General features: G+C 42.8%; 1 protein-coding gene across 1 annotated transcript; it reads right to left on the bottom strand.

The window, feature by feature from the left end:
* Positions 1-11,107: 11,107 nt before the first annotated feature.
* Positions 11,108-19,092, bottom strand: LOC135106064 (protein SpAN-like). The gene is made up of 17 exons (XM_064014908.1): positions 18,817-19,092; positions 18,687-18,734; positions 18,369-18,416; positions 18,065-18,145; positions 17,772-17,961; positions 17,487-17,674; positions 16,830-17,027; positions 16,487-16,613; positions 16,167-16,301; positions 15,778-15,861; positions 15,424-15,589; positions 14,949-15,092; positions 13,968-14,406; positions 13,732-13,841; positions 13,391-13,529; positions 12,450-12,545; positions 11,108-12,351 (listed from the first exon to the last, which is right to left on the bottom strand). The coding sequence occupies exons 1-17, from the start codon at positions 18,943-18,945 to the stop codon at positions 12,085-12,087; spliced, it is 2,589 nt and encodes an 862-aa protein (XP_063870978.1). The 5' UTR covers positions 18,946-19,092; the 3' UTR covers positions 11,108-12,084.
* Positions 19,093-19,308: the final 216 nt, after the last annotated feature.

Below are 19,308 nucleotides of genomic sequence, written 5' to 3'. Positions count from 1 at the left end.
TCCTATAACTTGAACTCTTTCAGGAGGGGTTTCAAGACACTTATTCTCCAATTCTGGATGTGTTTTTGCTCTTGGGACTGGTACACACACTAATGAAAGTATCGGTGCAGCATATGCATGGGTCACTCTGGCATCATGGGACAAAGGACAGTGGAAAGTAGTGGCCAACTTGGTAGATGTAGGTAGCCTGCTGTTAGGTGAATAAGAAGCTGACAAGCAGTATCAGTAATGTTGCAGCCCCTAGTGTGGAGGATCACAGGAGCATCATGACCAAGATACAAAGATAATCCCTCTCCCTCCCTCCCTCCCTCAGCCCTGTTTGACCTCCTGACCCTTGTGAAAGGTGAGGTACGTGTCTTCATAGGATATTATGCTAAGAGACACATCCCTCCCTTCCCTTCCTTTTCCTTCCATGCAAACTTCTTGGCAAGCCAACCCTCCCACAATGGCAGTGGTTGCTTTAGTGTTTACTGTAGGCATTGGACTCCTGCTGCACTTATATTCTTTTTATCATGTGTAACTCAGTGGGCATTTTTTCTTTTCCTTTTCTTTTTGTTGCCCTTGGCCAGTGCCTCTCTTACATAAAAAGGAAAAAAAGGGAGGTTTCCACATACTTATCCTCCAATTCTGGGATGTTTTTTGGCCCTTGGGACTGGCATCTCTGTGGGCTTCTTTTTTATCTCTCCTCTCCTTTTTTTTACTGCTCTTGGGTAGTGCACCTCTTACAAAAATAAAAATAAAATAAATAAAAAACATACACACTCAAGTCACTTACTCACTTACATTCACTCAGACACTTACTGACTCTCAGTCTTGCCCACTCTGACAGGCCATGCTGCTGGGCAAGGGTGAGGGACCCAGGTCATCAGGGGCGGTGTTCTCCCAAGCAAGGGAAGGAGAGGCAAGTGGAAGTGCTGCCTCATCATCCAAGTCTTCTGACGCCAAACCTCTCATTTGTCAAGTGAGACGCAAGGTGAGCTGCTCCTAGAACTCACCTTCTCTGCTTTCCTCGTACTGACTGTGTTCAGCCTCTCTCTCTACCCCCTCATCAACTTCCCTCCTCTATCTTCATCCTCTCTCTCTCTCTCTCTCTTCCCTCTCATCAGCTTCTGTCCTCTAACTGACTGTCTTTAGTCTCTTTCTTCCCTCTCATCAATTCCTCTCTAATTAACTGTCTTCAGCCTCTCTCTCTCTCTCTCTCTCTCTCTCTCTCTCTCTCTCTCTCTCTCTCTCTCTCTCTCTCTCTCTCTCTCTCTCTCTCTCTCTCTCTCTCTCTCTCTCTCTCTCTCTCTCTCTCTCTCTCTCTCTCTCTCTCTCTCTCTCTCTCTCTCTCTCTCTCTCTCTCTCTCTCTCTCTCTCTCTCTCTCTCTCTCTCTCTCTCTCTCTCTCTCATTAAAATTAACTTAACCCCTTCTGTCCCATGTTAATATTTCTCTCTCTCTCTCTCTCTCTCTCTCTCTCTCTCTCTCTCTCTCTCTCTCTCTCTCTCTCTCTCTCTCTCTCTCTCTCTCTCTCTCTCTCTCTCTCTCTCTCTCTCTCTCTCTCTCTCTCTCTCTCTCTCTCTCTCTCTCTCTCTCTCTCTCTCTCTCTCTCTCTCTCTCTCTCTCTCTCTCTCTCTCTCTCTCTCTCTCTCTCTCTCTCTCTCTCTCTCTCTCTCTCTCTCTCTCTCTCTCTCTCTCTCTCTCTCTCATTAAAATTAACTTAACCCCTTCTGTCCCATGTTAATATTTCTCTCTCTCTCTCTCTCTCTCTCTCTCTCTCTCTCTCTCTCTCTCTCTCTCTCTCTCTCTCTCTCTCTCTCTCTCTCTCTCTCTCTCTCTCTCTCTCTCTCTCTCTCTCTCTCTCTCTCTCTCTCTCTCTCTCTCTCTCTCTCTCTCTCTCATTAAAATTAACTTAACCCCTTGCTTTTTTTTTTTACACACTAGACTGCGACGGGTCCTGAAAATGAACACACCAGCTGTGCACTTACTCTGCATAGCATATTAATTTCACTGATTGATAACCAGCGGCAACGTCACTGAGGTCATATCTGGGCTCTATATATTAAGGGACAGGTTGAGTGTCAGTTTTTTCAATCCGCAGTTTATTTATTCCTTATTTTCTACCGACATCGCACCAGAAAAGTCGGGAATCAACATCCAAGATAACTGATACGCATAATTGCGTATCAGAGATTTAGCGATTTTTTTTCGTGAAATATTGAGCTTTAGACGGCGGCGATTTTGTTATGAGGTATCCAAATTTTAAAATGGTTTATATAATGATGCCGCAGACTATAGTACTGCAGTCATTTAGTTGCACTGCATAACATAGGGTTCAGAAATTATCTATATTTAGACTACAGTATACAAAAAAAGTCAGCTTTGTATGCGGCCACTGTCTGTGAAGCATGTTTGTGTGTGCAAACATGTTCCCTAGACAATGGCCAGAGATAATAGGAAAAGAGGAAGAAAAAGGTACACTCATCAATATAATAATCTTTATGTTCATCTTGCTATCAGTGTGATAACCTACCCTGCCAACCCGCTCTCTCTCTCTCTCTCTCTCTCTCTCTCTCTCTCTCTCTCTCTCTCTCTCTCTCTCACTCTCTCTCTCTCTCTCTCTCTCTCTCTCTCTCCAAAATTTGAATACTCTTAGGTTTTTGCTGTGTATTTATGATATTTGTTGCAACAGTCAAAATAATGGAATACGCTGAGGTGACTTTCTGGAGGAACGTTTATATGTAGCCTCACCGGAATTTTTCGTTATATTCTAGAGCACCTTTAGATAGTTTCGCCGACAGCTAAAGCTAATAAGCCTTTGTGTAGTCTTATGTATTGGTTGCATCTTGTCTTGTGATGATTTATAGTTGGAAGGCTGTTCGTTAATAGTTAAAAGACACCGTTCATGTAACAATGAAGGTATCAACACTGAATTAAGGCATCTTCTATATTGGTTCTTAGTTTTGTGCACATACAGTATTACTTATAAACAATCAGTGCTAAAAAGTAGGGAGTCTTGAAGACAATACATAGATATGTTTCATTATAAACCTTTACATATAAACTCATAGACGTAAGCTTACATGAAATCTTAGCAACATTGATTTCAGTAAATGTTAATGATAATACCTCAGTGTTTACTGTCTTTATTCATTGGTTTATTGCTTCAGTATTGCTTGAAAGCAATATATATATATATATATATATATATATATATATATATATATATATATATATATATATATATATATATATATATATATATATATATTATATATATATATATATATATATATATATATATACGAGTATAATATATATATATATATATATATATATATATATATATATATATATAATATATATATATAATATATATATATATATATATATATACCATTATCAGGTACTTCCTGCATGTTTTTTTTTTTTTTTTTTTTAATGTAAACCATTGAAAATATCATATATATATATATATATATATATATATATATATATATATATATATATATATATATATATATATATATATATATATATATATATATATATACATACAGGTAGTCGTCGACTCAAGACTGCGATCGTTTTCGACAGAGCAGTCGTAAGTCGATCTATGTTATAATCGCCTCACCTCTCCCTTATCTGCCAGAGATAAGGGACAAGGGAGTAATACTTTGCTCTCTCTCTCCACCTCATTCGTTCTGTGTCATTTTCGCTCCATCCTTTCTCACTCTTTCTCACTCTTGTATAATTCCATTTTCATTTACAATCAGTCTCACTCTATTTAGCAATCCTCAGGATTGATTGTTCATACTTTCACAGAGAGAGAGAGAGAGAGAGAGAGAGAGAGAGAGAGAGAGAGAGAGAGAGAGAGAGAGAGAGTAGGAAATAAGGAGAGAGAGAGAGAGAGAGAGAGAGAGAGAGAGAGAGAGAGAGAGAGAGAGAGAGAGAGAGAGAGAGAGAGAGAGAGAGAGAGAGAACGTGGATGAGAGTAGGAAATAAGGAGAGAGAGAGAGAGAGAGAGAGAGAGAGAGAGAGAGAGAGAGAGAGAGAGAGAGAGAGAGAGAGAGAGAGAGTTGAGTAGAAAATTATATTTTCCCTTTGGTAGACATCTTGGGGTTGATATTGTTGAAAAATTCCCAAAGTGAAGAACAAACACAAGAGGAAGTGTGTTGTCCTGGGAGCTTTGTGCGGGCACGGGAATGATGTGAGCATCGCTGAGCCACCAGCCTATCAACAGCGTCACAGCGCCAGGAGCTGGCCCGAAACTGTCGTAGGAAAGTTATCGTAAATGCGATCAGTCTTAAGTCGCTTAGATCGTAAGTCGACGACTATATATATATATATATATATATATATATATATATATATATATATATATATATATATATATATATATATATATATATATATATATATATATATATATATATATATATATATGTAAGAAGTTGAAGTGGGCGCGCCTGCGAGAGGCTCACAGACTAGTCAGCGAGTCCCGCCAAAACGAGTCTTAAGGCCCTGGAGGTTTGTTGTTGTGGGAATTTTGGCGGGAGAGGCGAGCGAGAGAGAGACAGGGTGCAGAGTAGTGGTGGATTTGCCATTTGATTTGCAGGAGTTTGGTCTTGGCAGTGTGCTGTGGGACGTCAGTGAGGTGGCACCGTAGCAGATACTGTGAACTAGGAGGCTGCAGTGAGGAACTTGCTGTCCCTGGCTGCTATGGTGTTAGTACCGCCGTGCATGGAGGAAGAGCTGCAGTACTTCAGGGTAGTGGTAGTGGCGTACCTTCAGCGCGTTGGGTCGGTGTGCGGTTGGGCCTATAGGGTGTGAGGGTCCTGGGGGTACTGGTTAGGGTGGGACTGTCAGTGGCATATAACATTTCTTGTGTTGGTGCGTGAAGTGTTTATTTCTCCTGTTTATTTGTATGTGGATTTACCCATTTTCTCATGGGATCAGGTATTTTGGAGTGCCAGCAGTGTGGCCTCTAAGAGTGTTAAGCACTCATATTTTATTTGTGTTTTCTTTATTATGTACTCATTTGTGTTTTCTTTATTATGTATTCAATCATTAAATTTTTAAATTGTGGCCCAGGTTTCTGTGAACCTAAGCAGGAGGTTTAAATTAATCAGTGGGTTCTTGTGGTGAGTGCTTGGTGAGCCTAATTAAGGTAGGTTAACTGTGCCCTAGTTTTGCACTCATTACAATTGGTAGCAGAGCGTAGTTCTATGCCCTTTTGGGGAAATTGTTTCAAACTCCTGCTTGGGTCCAGTGCTTTTGGCAAAATCCACTTAAGTGTTAGTGTGGCACTACTCCTGCACAATGGAGGATTTGTTGTGTTTGGGTGATGTTGATGGCCAAGGTGTAGCTGGGGTTAAAGTTGAGTGCAAGGAGGAGAGCAGGGAGGTGGAAGTGACCCCAGAGGTAGTTGATAAATTAATCAGTAGCAATGCTCAGTTATCCCAAGCAGTGGCACAACTGTGTAATAAGTTTGACCAAATGGGGCACATGCAAAACATGGTGTGGTCACGTCCTGTGCCCACTATTGGAAAATTCTCTGGAAGGGTACGGAGGGCCAGTGAGTTGGATGACTGGGTAGAGGATGCCACAGAGAAAATAAAGCAGCTGGGATTACAGGGCTCTGAGGGAGTGTCATACCTGTGTGGGTTCTTGGAAGGCCCAGCCCGTCGAAGGGTCCGCAACAGTACTGTGAAGACTGTGTCTGACCTTTTTGATTGTTTGAGGTCTGCTTTTGGACCAGAACTGAATTATACAGACTTAGAAAAACAGCTGCATGCTCGGGTTCAACAGCCAGGTGAAGGAGTGTGGGAATTTGCTGATTCTCTGGGTGTTATTGTGGATAAAATGTACAAAGTGAGAGACAAGGGAGATAAAGAACGGCAATGGCTGCTAACTACATGGTTCTGTAGGAATTTGAGAGACAGAAAAGTAGGAGTGAAGTTGGGAAAATGGTGGGAAAAGCACCAGCCTGTGAAGTGGGAGGACATGGTTCAGCGAGCAGCAGACCAAGTGAGTGAGGCTGAGCGGATTGTGAAGGAAGAAGCAGAGTTAGTGAGTGGGAAAAAGCCAGAGAGAGTTGTGAGGAGTACCCTTTCTTCACCATCTTGCTCCTTGTGTGGACAACATGGACACTTGGGATATCAGTGTGAACGGTTCAAGGAGTTGGTGTCCAAGACAGCGGGAAACGGGAGTCCTTGAGAACAAGGGGCCAGCTCTCAAGGCCTGACGACAGAGCCCCCACTACAGCTCAGATAAGGAGTGTGACTAATGTGACCGAGGAACGGAATGATGTAAAAAGAGGGAAAGTTAAGTTGTTTGGAAAGACTCTGAGGATAGATGCGTTGGTGAATGGTATACCTGTAAGTGCTATGGCTGATTCTGGTGCTGAGGTCAGTCTGGTGACAGAGGAATGGTACAAACAGCACCTCCTCCCCAAGCAAGCTGTGATCTATGGGATGGACATTCGGATTACAGATGCAAATGGGAGGGAAATTCCCTGTTTGGGTTATGTGAAGGTGAATGTGGAAATTGAAGGAAAAAGTGTTAAAGACTGTGGACTTTTTGTGAAAGGTGGTGGTGGGGAGAGTGGTGTGGTGCAGGGCACTACATTGCCAGTGTTGTTTGGGATGAATGTGTTGAAGGGAGCCGTGCACCTGGGGCTAACTGAGAAGTGGGGCAGGTGTGTCCGTGCCATTGAGGCAAAATTGAGGGTGACACAACAGCCTCTGGGGTTTGCTGTAATTCAGCAGCAACAGGATTTAGTAATCCCGGCTGGTACCAGAAGAATAATGAGAGTGTTTGTGGAAAGTTTACAGGAAGTAGATGTAGATAGTGTGGTGTTGGAGCCCTTAGTGCCTGGTGAGGGCTACTGGGTGCCTGAAGGTTTGTGTATATTTCCCAGTTATACCAGAGTGGTTAAGGGTGAAGGATGGCTGTCAGTGGGTAACCTGGGACAAGCAGATGTGCAATTCAGGCCACAGTGGAAGGTAGCCAAAGTTTCTCATGGAAGGGAGGTTACTGTGGGAAGAGCTCACACACACACAGTAGCTCAGACTGTACCTCCTTCAGTGGTTAAGGAGTTCAAGGACAGACTAGGGGTGCAGGTGGATGAGAGTCAGCTTGATTCAGCACAGTTGGAGAGACTGGATGGATTGATCCATGAGTACGGAGATGTGTTTGCTGAAAACGAGCAGGATTTGGGATGTGCTACTGGAGTGGAGCATGAAATTCACCTCAATAGTGCAGTGCCCATTCGCCTTCCATACAGACATATTCCTCCCCCATGTATCACTGAGGTTAAAGCTCATGTAAAGGGACTGTTGGAACAGGGAGTGATAGAGGAGAGTGTGAGCCCATATGCAGCCCCAATAGTGATGGTGAGGAAGAAAGATGGTTCGCTGCGACTTTGTGTTGATTATCGAAGGCTGAACGAGGTGACAGTGAAAGATGCCTTCCCATTACCAAGGGTACAAGACACACTAGATGCATTAGCCGGGGCGCAGTATTTTTCTTCTTTTGATTTAGCTGCAGGTTATCATCAGATTCTTGTGCGGGCAGAAGACCGGCCCAAGACTGCTTTTGTAACACCATTTGGCCATTATCAATATGTGCGCTGTCCTATGGGGTTATCCAATAGCCCAGCAACATTCCAAAGGTTTATGGAGTATGTGTTTAGCGATCAGGTTTTTGTGACTCTTTTGGTGTATCTGGATGATTTGTTGGTGTTTGCTCGGAGTGTGGATGAGCATCTGGATAGACTGGAGGGAATGTTGAAGCTTTTGAGGAAACATGGGCTGAAGTTGAAACCTTCCAAATGCCACATACTAAAGCCCCAGGTTAGGTACCTTGGATTTATCATTTCTAAGGAGGGAATTAATACAGACCCAGAGAAAATACGGGCTGTACAGGAGTGGCCAGTTCCGCGCACTGTTAGGGAGGTCAGGGCATTTGTCGCATTCTGCTCCTTTTACAGAAGGTTTGTGAAAAATTTTGCGAAGGTGGCTGCTCCGTTGCATGCTTTGATGAGTGGTGATTCTAAGGCAGCAGTGAGTGATTATTGGGGGAAGGATGAGGCCAGAGCATTTGCCTTGTTGAAAGAGAAGTTAAGTCAGGCTCCAGTGTTGAAAAGTGCAGATTACAGCAAGCAGTTTGTGGTGGAGACAGATGCTAGCTTTGAAGGACTGGGAGCAGTTTTATCTCAGGAGCATGATGGGAGGTTGCATCCGGTGGCTTTTGCAAGTAGAGGTCTCAGAAAGTCAGAGCGGAACATGAGCAATTACAGCTCTAGGAAGTGGAAAGTGGTGTTGCCAGTGAATCAGAGACAAGAAGTGCTTAAAGCCGCTCATGATCAGTGGGGTCATCAAGGGGTTGCTAGAACAACGTCACTAGTGAAGGATAGGTTTGCTTGGCCAGGACTACATGAAGACATCAAATTGTATGTGGCAAAGTGCAAAGTCTGTGTCATGGGGAAGGAGGAGGGTGTGCGGGCCAAGACTAAGTTGGGTACGTTGGAAGCCAACCGCCCCTGGGAAGTGTTGGCTGTTGACTTCACTTTGCTGGATCCGGCCAGGGATGGCAAGGAAAATGTATTGGTGGTGACGGATGTGTTTAGCAAGTTTGCCCTGGCCTTTCCTACTAAAAACCAAAAGGCAAGCACAGTAGCCAAGATCTTGGTGGAGGAGATTTTTCACCGTTTTGGTTGCCCAGAAAGGGTACATAGTGACCAGGGTAGGAATTTTGAGGGAAAGTTAGTGCAGGAACTATGCAAGTATTACCATGTAGCCAAGTCTCGTACCACCCCGTATCACCCTCAAGGAAATGGGATCTGTGAGAGGTTTAACCGCACCTTACATGGGATGTTAGTTACCCTTGGTCAGGAACAGCGGGAGCATTGGCCTAGGCACTTGTCAAGCCTCACTGCCATCTATAATACCACACCCCATGCTGTCACTGGTTTTTCACCCCATTATTTGTTGTTTGGTGTGGAGCCCCATTTACCTTTGGATAGGTTCTGTGAGGAAACTGATAGTGAGCCTACTAACCATAGCATGTGGATTAGGAAGCTCAGAGAGACACAGGAGGCTGCTTGGAAAGCAGCTAAGTTGAACATCAAGAGTTACCACAATACCAATAGGTGGAAGCGTCAGGAGCAAGGAAAAGCAGAGCCATTGAGGGTGGGACAAAGAGTGTTGCTAAGGGACAATGCAGTACTAGGTAGGAGGAAGATTCAGCCTAAGTTTGCAGCTGAGGTGTGGGAAGTTGAGGAGGTGTTGGATGGGGTGAGTGGGGTGTATAGGGTCAGACCAGAAGGTGAGTCTGGCTGTAGTAAGGTGTTACATCGCAGTAACTTGCGTCCTTGGAATGGCAGTGAGGGCCATGCAGGGACAAGTAATGAAGTGCCAGCAGGGACAAGTAATGAAGGGCCAACAGAGGAGGAAGAAGTAGAAATGCCAGATATGACAGAAGTGTTAAAGCGCTTTGGGTTTCCAGAACCGGACTCAGAGGAACAAGTGGACTCAGTGGTTGAGCAGGAGGGAGAGGATGCCCTAGGGCCTGGTGAAGAGCCAGATGAACAGAGTGGTGAAGGCTCAGAGCAGGTTAAAGGGGTTCAGGCCCCTCAACTCAGGAGGTCTAGTAGGATTGCTGAAAGGGGTGCAACGGGTTCGTCTTGTGTTGGCTGTGGGGATTGTGCATGAGGGCATGCACAAAGTTCATGGGGGTGAGTGTAAGAAGTTGAAGTGGGCGCGCCTGCGAGAGGCTCACAGACTAGTCAGCGAGTCCCGCCAAAACGAGTCTTAAGGCCCTGGAGGTTTGTTGTTGTGGGAATTTTGGCGGGAGAGGCGAGCGAGAGAGAGACAGGGTGCAGAGTAGTGGTGGATTTGCCATTTGATTTGCAGGAGTTTGGTCTTGGCAGTGTGCTGTGGGACGTCAGTGAGGTGGCACCGTAGCAGATACTGTGAACTAGGAGGCTGCAGTGAGGAACTTGCTGTCCCTGGCTGCTATGGTGTTAGTACCGCCGTGCATGGAGGAAGAGCTGCAGTACTTCAGGGTAGTGGTAGTGGCGTACCTTCAGCGCGTTGGGTCGGTGTGCGGTTGGGCCTATAGGGTGTGAGGGTCCTGGGGGTACTGGTTAGGGTGGGACTGTCAGTGGCATATAACATTTCTTGTGTTGGTGCGTGAAGTGTTTATTTCTCCTGTTTATTTGTATGTGGATTTACCCATTTTCTCATGGGATCAGGTATTTTGGAGTGCCAGCAGTGTGGCCTCTAAGAGTGTTAAGCACTCATATTTTATTTGTGTTTTCTTTATTATGTACTCATTTGTGTTTTCTTTATTATGTATTCAATCATTAAATTTTTAAATTGTGGCCCAGGTTTCTGTGAACCTAAGCAGGAGGTTTAAATTAATCAGTGGGTTCTTGTGGTGAGTGCTTGGTGAGCCTAATTAAGGTAGGTTAACTGTGCCCTAGTTTTGCACTCATTACATATATATATATATATATATATATATATATATATATATATATATATATATATATATATATATATATATATATATATATATATAACCTCACTCTAGCAAAATGAATGATTTTTTTTTTCATTGTTTTCATTGTCACTAAATTGTTGAGTTCCGCCATAAGATTTCCAGATTCTACTTTTGTGTGAGATTCCAAGGTAGAACTATACTATAATTCAATATTTTCCGGAAAAATGAAAAGACAACCAATACTTGAATCGTGAGACAGTTACAGAATCTTGTATTATTTGCCACCGCTATTAACACATCAGTAGCAACACACCAATAAGAGTTTATATTTTCCTTATATTCCGTACAAAAAAAAAAAATAAATAAATAAATAAATAAAATAAATAAATAAAATAAATAATAATAAACTGATAGCGATTAGTGGTCAAGCTGGCAAGATGAGTAAGGCTTCATCTTGTAGATCTAAATAACCCATTCACCCAACAGAGCATTATCCAGTATCTTTATAACCTTTAACACAGATGACACGATGTCATATTACTCTGATTACAGATTATGAAATACTCCTTTGGTATCAATAAGAAGAATGCATGGATGTCTCGAAGCACTTGACACACTGAATGAGGTGAATGTTGTTTACTTCATACATCCGTCAGTGCCACAAAGAGACACAGTTCTTTTTCCATTCAGTGTCTTATTTTTTGAGTGTTAAGTGTAATCAATGGTGATCGCCGAATTTGTGTGTCACCTTGATAACTTGGTGGATCAGGACTGACGTTTACACAACTAGGAAAAGATCGTTGACCATCAGCTGTCTTTCGTGACTGGCAGACGTCAGGACAAGGTAAGGAAAATATTATAATCTATGATAGGTACTGATAATCACCTGAGGGCCTGTCACACGAGCGGCGCAGCTGCCAGGTTCAGACGTAAGGTAATGATAGTGAAAGACATTTGTGTACTGCATCCTATTTCCTATTCTGCGTGATGATATATGTTTACGTGACTTGATTCATATTGGATTGAGCTGTATGTCACCCAAACGAGCTTGACTCCTTGGTTGATTCAGCTGAACTCCTGACTGAGGAATTTGCTGTATAGGGGTGTCGCTTATTTCTGAAATGCAATCTTGTCACCAATCTTGCGTTCGTCTAATGAATGAAATTATACTTTAAATATTCATAGTTGTGGACTAGGTTAACACTGATATGCTTAGCTCAACTCATCTCTTCTTAAGATCAACAGATGCCTATTTAAAGTTGAAAAAAATATGTATGTTTTATTGCCTAACAAACATCAGCTAAGTCAAGTCTCGCATCATCCTATTTTCTCCCATGTGCTTTAAACAAGTATTTTTTTGCATCAAACCATTGCTATCTATTTGTGAGAGAATAATTTGAGTGTGGTATGGGCTAGTCAGGGCACCGGCCTCGTCCTGCATCAGCACAAATATCTATTTCCATTTGACTTCTTTTCGCTCTACTGTCTGCCTGTGGCCTACTAAAGTATTGAAATGGATTAGTAAATGTATTGAAAATTATACCCTAAGGAAACCACGGAATGGTTCCTGAAACACGCTAAGGAAGAAAATGCGTTACGAGATGTCTGCCGTGATGGAATAGGTGGCTCGCATGCCTCTGGTGATTGTGTTCTTCCCTTTATAGACTACAGAGAGCACTCCCCCAGTGGTCACGTGGCTCATCTCTTGGTAGTATTGGCTTCCACAGTAAATGATGCTCGATACTGCCGGGTAGTTTCTCTCTCCGTGCAGGTTGATCAAGACATATTCTTTCCAGCAGCCTTTGGATGTATCTGTACTTAATTTGAGTGCGGTAAGCTTTACTTGATAGCCTTCAGGTGCCTAAGGGAAGAGAAGAGTTATTTGGTAAAAGCGAAGATATACATTTACAACTAACAAGTACCGGACAGTACTTAAGAGTCTAAAACATTATTGGTTACCTGGACGCGGTATTCACAATGCTCTTCTTTCTTCTCATAATAAGATAGGCCTGGCAATTCGATCACACCTTGGGAGTCAGCAGTCTCTTGGATAGTCTGTTGGAGACATTTCGAATTTACTCAGTCAACAAGATCACTTCTGTTGGGTGAAATATGCGTCTCGGTAGCAAACACAGGAGGATGAAAACACGCAGGTAAATAATGGTGTGCATGAGATATTAAGAAGTTATAACAAACAGACGGACTTTATAATGTGGAAGAGACTTGGTTTATTAAATTTCCTGCAGATTATGTAAACAGGTGTCATGCATGAATCTACGTATATTTAACGTACATAAGCACATGAAATAAACTAAATTATATAACTTTGTCTTTAAAGAAAAATGCATCGGTAGTCCAATTACAACACAGGGGGTAAGAGATGAGAAGGTTGAAAATGTAAATTATTGTCACATTAATGCATGGTAATCGAGACAATACCCACCCCATCCCTGAACACACAAGCGCCAGTGTTAGTAGGTATTGCTGATATGTAGGATTTAGGTAAAGGGTTTGTCCTACATGCAGTACTGCATCACTTACTCGGCTTTGAGGGTTTGTGATGTGCAGAAGTGCCCGTACTCTAGCTGACAGTTTTAATAAGACGGCATAGATGTAAGATACGAAACGTAGAGACAATCAATACCGATCAAAAGTTGCTCAGAGGCGTTGGAAAGAGAAACTTACGCCACAATACATTTTTTGTGCGTATCATTTTGTGTTCTTGATTTCGTTGCCTCTTGAGAACTGTTAATTGAGTATTCGTACATGTAGCCAGTTTCTTTCGTACATAGTCGTTCAAACTGATAAAACATTTCCCTTCCTCCAGACCTGTCTTTTCGATGTACCACTTGATAGCAAAAAAAAAAAAAAAAAAAGCGCGGGCAAGTGATGTGTCTTACCTTGTGGCAGCTCGAACTGACTCCCTCAATGCTGATGTTGAAGCCGCGGCGGACTATTCTATCGTCCGTCGAGAACTTGATGTAAAAGAACGATGCCGAGACGTGAACCCTCTGACTCCATTTAAGCGTGTTACATAGCCTGCGGGGAATGACGATTTTAAGGATTACCTGAGAGTGAGTGAACGAGTGAGTGAGTGATATGCTGAGATACTAGGAAGTTAAGTAGTTATAAATTGCGTGGATGAGACTACAGATGTTTTTTTAATCTCTCTCTCTCTCTCTCTCTCTCTCTCTCTCTCTCTCTCTCTCTCTCTCTCTCTCTCTCTCTCAGCACTACGTACTCAGTTTCATGGTCGTACAAAGCTACTATGGTCAACTTGTCGTGGCAGACGCGTAATTCCCTGGGCTGGAGGTCGAAATCAAGCAGCCTGACCACAATCTTGCCGCCATCCTAATGAACCGAACCACATTTCATCCTTCAATACAGAATATAGAAGAGAGAATACCGTAAAAGCCATACTGTTTTCGTTATCAAAGCCATTGGTAGATTATGAAGGCAAGTAAGATTTTCAGTTACCGATATTACTCTCAGCCCGCAGTGGATATGGTTGGGATAAGGATCAGGATAGTTGGGTGAAGTCCAGTAGTAGCGGCCGTCCAGGTGCTGAAGCAAACACCGCCGTCTGGTGGCTCCGTCAGTGGGAAGGGATGTTTCGGTTGTGGTAAGAATTGTGCCTGCAGACGTTGTTGTGATCTCTGTGGTTGTGGTCCCTGTGGTTGTGGTCCCTGTGGTTGTGGTCCTTGTGGTTGTGATCTCTGTGGTTGTGGTCCCTGTGTTTGTGGTCCCTGTGGTTGTGGTCCCTGTGGTTGTGGTCCCTGTGCTAATATGCGTGGTGGAGAGTGTGGTAGGAACTGTGGTTACTGTTATTTTAGTACCAGTATTTGCTTCGGTTGCTACGGTTGTTGTTGCGCCAGCAGTAGTGGTTGGAGTTGAAGGGCCAGCTGTGACATCATTTCTGAAGTATGATGATAATGTAAAATTTCAACAAAATATGTCACACTCACTTTGACCTGCAAATGAAAGAATAGTGAAAGAATTACATAAATACTATAGACAAAAGCTAGTACAGTTGAACAGCAGAAGCCACCCTACAGAAAATGTACATTCAGTTTGAAGCCTACGAGAAAAAACTTACAAGGTTCTTTTATTTCGAATGCACCTCATCTACTCTGACAGATTGACTGCTGAAACTAATACGTCTTGATTAAAGCTTCGGATCAGGAAATCAATTCACTAAATACTTAGCCATTCATTTAATTCAGTACTCCATATCGTGCTGAGATCTGAAAAGCTGATGACAGAAAACACCAAGCTCCGACACGATACAGCCTCACACACACACACACACACACACACACACACACACACACACACACACACACACACACACACACACACACACACACACACACACACACACACACACACACACACACACACACACACACACACACACACACACACGTAACCGCCATCTCAGAACTCGGTGATACTGACGGGCAATTCGAGGAGGAAGCTGGTATGAAAGTGACGTTGGCCGCCCATCCGCGATAATAGCTGCTCATGGTCTCGAAATACAGAACCAGCTGTCTTCCCGTGGCAGAAAAAGACTGTCCAGCGGTGATGTCTTGATCACAATAGCTGTGGAGAAGGAAGAGAACCTCAATTTAAATTTATTATTGAAGAGTGACCGTCGTTCACTGCTTTCTTCCATGTGGATGTTAATTTCGTATTTCTTTTTGGCATATTTTTTATCATTTTTTTTTTAATGCAAGAGGACAACATAAAAGGCTGATAAAAAAAGATCCACTGAAGTTGGCAACTCTAAAAGAGTGCAGTCAAAAGAGCTTGTCCAAAATTTGAGGAGTGTCTTGGAGCCTCTCTCTTGAAGCAGGTCAAGTTAAAGGCAGAAGGAAATGCAGGAGGCAAAGAGTTCAAGAGTTTACCGGTAAAAAAATGTAAGATTGCTTACACGGCGCCTTGACTATAAGGGGCTTCAGTGCGAATCTCAAGGGAGTCGAAATAACAGCAGGAGTACCCGCCGCAGTAGGGGCGTCTGGGATACAGGCGGAAGTAGCTGAAGGTGATCTTTGGCCGGAAGCATTTCGGGGCGATGATATTGGTAATGCGTTTAAGACCTGAAATATGCAGTGATAAATCCTCTCTCTCTCTCTCTCTCTCTCTCTCTCTCTCTCTCTCTCTCTCTCTCTCTCTCTCTCTCTCTCTCTCTCTCTCTCTCTCTCCGGTAACTTAGGAGTCACATGAATTATAAATCACTCACTAGAGGAGCATGCAGAGAGTAGCTTCGTTGAATTAGTCTATTTACCTCTCTCATACTCGCTTGGATAATTTGGCGACGTAATGACTGTCCCATTCGTGACGACCTCTGTGTATTCCTGCAGAAGGTTATCTGGAAAAAAAAAGTAAACATAAATTCCAGTAACAACTACGAGTATGAGTTTACAGCCTCATGTCACCTGTGTCATCCGAAAGCCCTACCCTTTTTTATTTATTTACTAACTTATTTTATTCATTGTTTTTATTTTTAGAGTATGTGAGTTTGTTTTGAGGGTTTCAAGAGAGACAGAACACTCATCTTCTCCCTGAATATTTCGTGAACACAGTACCTTACATTCGTTAAGTTCATTGCAGTAAGTGAACAGACCTATATTAGTGAACCTAACCCAAAAGACACACTCGATCAGTTGTTCTTACTATAGTAGTCAAACGTAACTTTGGCGCAGTTTGGGCTGGAGGTTCCCGAGCGACACACACACTTGCAGTCCCTTCCCGTAAAGCCTTCGTTCTGGCAAATTTCGGAGGAACGATTACAGTTTTTCAGCCACGTATCTGGAATGAAGAATTACTTTACATTACTTCACTTTACTTCTAAGTGCCGATCTGTTGATCTGTGTCTGTTCTTCTCTCTCTCTCTCTCTCTCTCTCTCTCTCTCTCTCTCTCTCTCTCTCTCTCTCTCTCTCTCTCTCTCTCTCTCTCTCTCTCGTGCGCGCGCACTCCTTCCTCAAATACTCACCAGTACAGCCATAGATCATGTTGGCGAGGAGAATATCTCTGTGACTCAACCCGTCCCGCTGCCCGGGAACACTTTGATACCGCAGGTTTTTGGTGGCTATGGTCGTATTCCCTTTAGCTGAGAAAGCCTGTTAAAGAAGGGGAAGAAAGAGAAGGAGGAAGAGGAAGAGAGGGAGGAGGAAAAGGGAGACAAAAGAAACAATTTTTTTTTTCTGGTATTACTGATCAGATAAATATTATTTCGATTGCAAGTGTGAGACGGGAATATGACTGTAATCATCCTGCCATCTTCATCTTCATTGGCTTGCTTCTCCCTTCATATGCTTCACCCATATGCAACAAACCTTCGATCTGTAGTGCATCACAGAGCTCAAATCGTAAGCTACGCTGTAGTTTTCAATGGCATGTACGATGTCGAAGTTAGAGCGATAGTTTCCCAGAATGTTGTCAGTGTTGATGTACACGTGATCATCTCGCTCTGGGCGGCTCTGCTCGTGATAAAATCCCAACGCGTGGCCAATTTCATGCACCACAATGCCAAGCTGTCAAAATGTAGCAGTGAACAATATCAGACAGATCGCAATAATATAGTTTCTTTCATATGTTTTTTTTTTTTTTTTCCAAGTAAGAGGACTACTGGCCAAGGGCAAGAAAATTTATACCACAAAAGGCCCACTGAGGTGCCAGAAGAAGAAAAGCCAAAAAGAATTAACCAAAACTAGAAAAATGGCTTGAGACCTACCTCTTGAAAAAAAAAAGAAAAAAAAGTAAATAAAAAAAAAAAAAATAAAATAAATAAAAAAATAAATAAATAATTCAAATCGTATGGTTGAAGTATACGAAAACATAAGAAAATAAAGGACGTTGCGAGAGGTCATCCAGCCTACACGTGGCAGTTTCTCTATAACACATACCTAGCTACGTGTATTTCCACCCATCATCCCATCCATAAATTTGTCTAATATTCCTATTAATTCAACACTAACAACTGGTTGACTTACCCTAGTACATCCTTCTCCTATTGACACATCCTGGCCGGTTTGAAAGACGAGACCCACGTAAGAGTAACACCCTTGTCCTTTCATGAAGCGGAGGTGTGGCTGTGCAGTGTTGTCTGTTAGATGAAATCGTATGCAGGTGTGCGTCTCCCAGTGATTGATTGCCGCGAACACCGCCCTTCGATCCACCTCTGTTGATTACGTTACGTATATAATTTTACTTTGTTATTAGGATGTGATGTATCATAGAGGGCGTGTGACATTTGTTTTATATAGTAAATTACCTACCATTGTCAGCGAATAAAAAGGGGACGTTAACGAGGCCTGTAACTGCATTCTTTGGCCATCTTCTGAACACATTACCAGTCACCTTCCTCCCCGTGATGGCTTGCCACTGCTCCGGCGTCAGCAGCATGTCCCCTTCGTGCATCCAGTGATCCTCTACTCTCTCCGGGTTGGTTTCCAGGAAGTTGCGAGTCTGCATGTTTAAAAAGAACACAGCAGAAGTATTTGGTGAACAGATTTATCAATTGGTCATTTATCACGGGGACAAAGTAAGGTTGTAGCACTTCCTTACTCACCAATTTCAAATGATCTTCCCGGCTTTTCTCTCGCTCTTCATGCGTGCTGTCCATGATGCTTGTGTGATCCTTTATATTCGCCTGAAATGCAAAAATTCCTGTCTTTCTCCTTCTCTATACCTCAAAATAACGTGTATTCGAAAGAAATTTTAATCGATCAGTCAGTCAATCACTGTCAACGGGTATTCGCAAGTGTGACTTGCTTTCGTTGCAGTGAAATTCTTGAGTAAAAAAACATCCCCATTTATAAGACAACACTCAGTAAAGCAAGTCCACAAGATACGGATAGATGGCATGTACGTACCTGATCCTCAATAATAGGTGTCGGTGTCACCGTCACGTTTGCGACAGCCTGAGGAAAACTACATTTTTACACAGGAATCGTTAACCGCTCCGAAAAAAAAAAAAAAAAAATAAATAAATAAAACATATATCAACCATAAAGGACAATATGCTCACAGATGTGCCAAGTTTTCAAATTAAAAGGGAAAAAGTATCCCTGTCTTTCCTTCTACTGGTTTCCATTTTCGTAAAATATTCTGAACCCATTCTTCAGCAATGTCTGCGTGGCTTGCAACTAGCAATACAAACAGGAATGAGCGAGAAACACTCCCATGCCTACCTGGTCATCAATGATAGGCGTTGGCCGGGTGGTACTGCTCGATTGAGTCTGGGAGAGAAAATAACATCGTCAGATTTTATATTCCTTCATAGATGTGTGAAAGGAAACTTAGCATTGAGTCTTCCTGTACCTGAGGCGGAGAACTTGCACTGGTATGAACGACGAAGAGTATCGCCACCCCAGTGAGCAAGGGCATCATGTTGAGTCCAGAGTCCATGAGCCTGTGCCGTGTTGTGTGTGTTTGACCGAAATGCAACATATATCCCTGGTTTTAAATGCCATGCTTGCCTCAGTCGACAGGCACACTTGTCTGGCGAGGCTGAGAGTTGGCGGGAAGCGAGGGGGTAAACCACCTGTACTTAATGATGTAGGGACTCGCATAATTTAAGACCTCAGATGGTATACAGCCTGCTAGAAAATTCTGGCACGTCTCAGTAATTACACGCATCCAATTCCAAGGACACAACTTTATATATACTGTAATGTTACCACCTTCGCTAACTACACAAAAAAAAGTTCTTTGGTAATAATGCAACACAGTATAGCAACAGAGACTTCATAGTATATCTAGATCGTATTTTAACGTCTATAAAATACACTTGTAGATATTTAAAGGGGCATG

The sequence above is a fragment of the Scylla paramamosain genome, chromosome 12 (assembly GCF_035594125.1).
Source record: "Scylla paramamosain isolate STU-SP2022 chromosome 12, ASM3559412v1, whole genome shotgun sequence".
Classification (NCBI taxonomy): Eukaryota; Metazoa; Arthropoda; class Malacostraca; order Decapoda; family Portunidae; genus Scylla; species Scylla paramamosain.
This window is presented reverse-complemented; position numbering and strand designations above follow the sequence as displayed.

Coding starts and splice junctions, on each gene's coding strand:
- LOC135106064 (XM_064014908.1), bottom strand. CDS start 18,945: ATGTTGCATTTCGGTCAAACACACACAACACGGCACAGGCTCATGGAC. Junction 15,093..15,423: donor CCTTATAGTCAAGGCGCCGT/GTAAGCAATCTT, acceptor CCTTCTCCACAG/CTATTGTGATCAAGACATCA. Junction 14,407..14,948: donor GCTTCCTCCTCGAATTGCCC/GTCAGTATCACC, acceptor ATCATACTTCAG/AAATGATGTCACAGCTGGCC.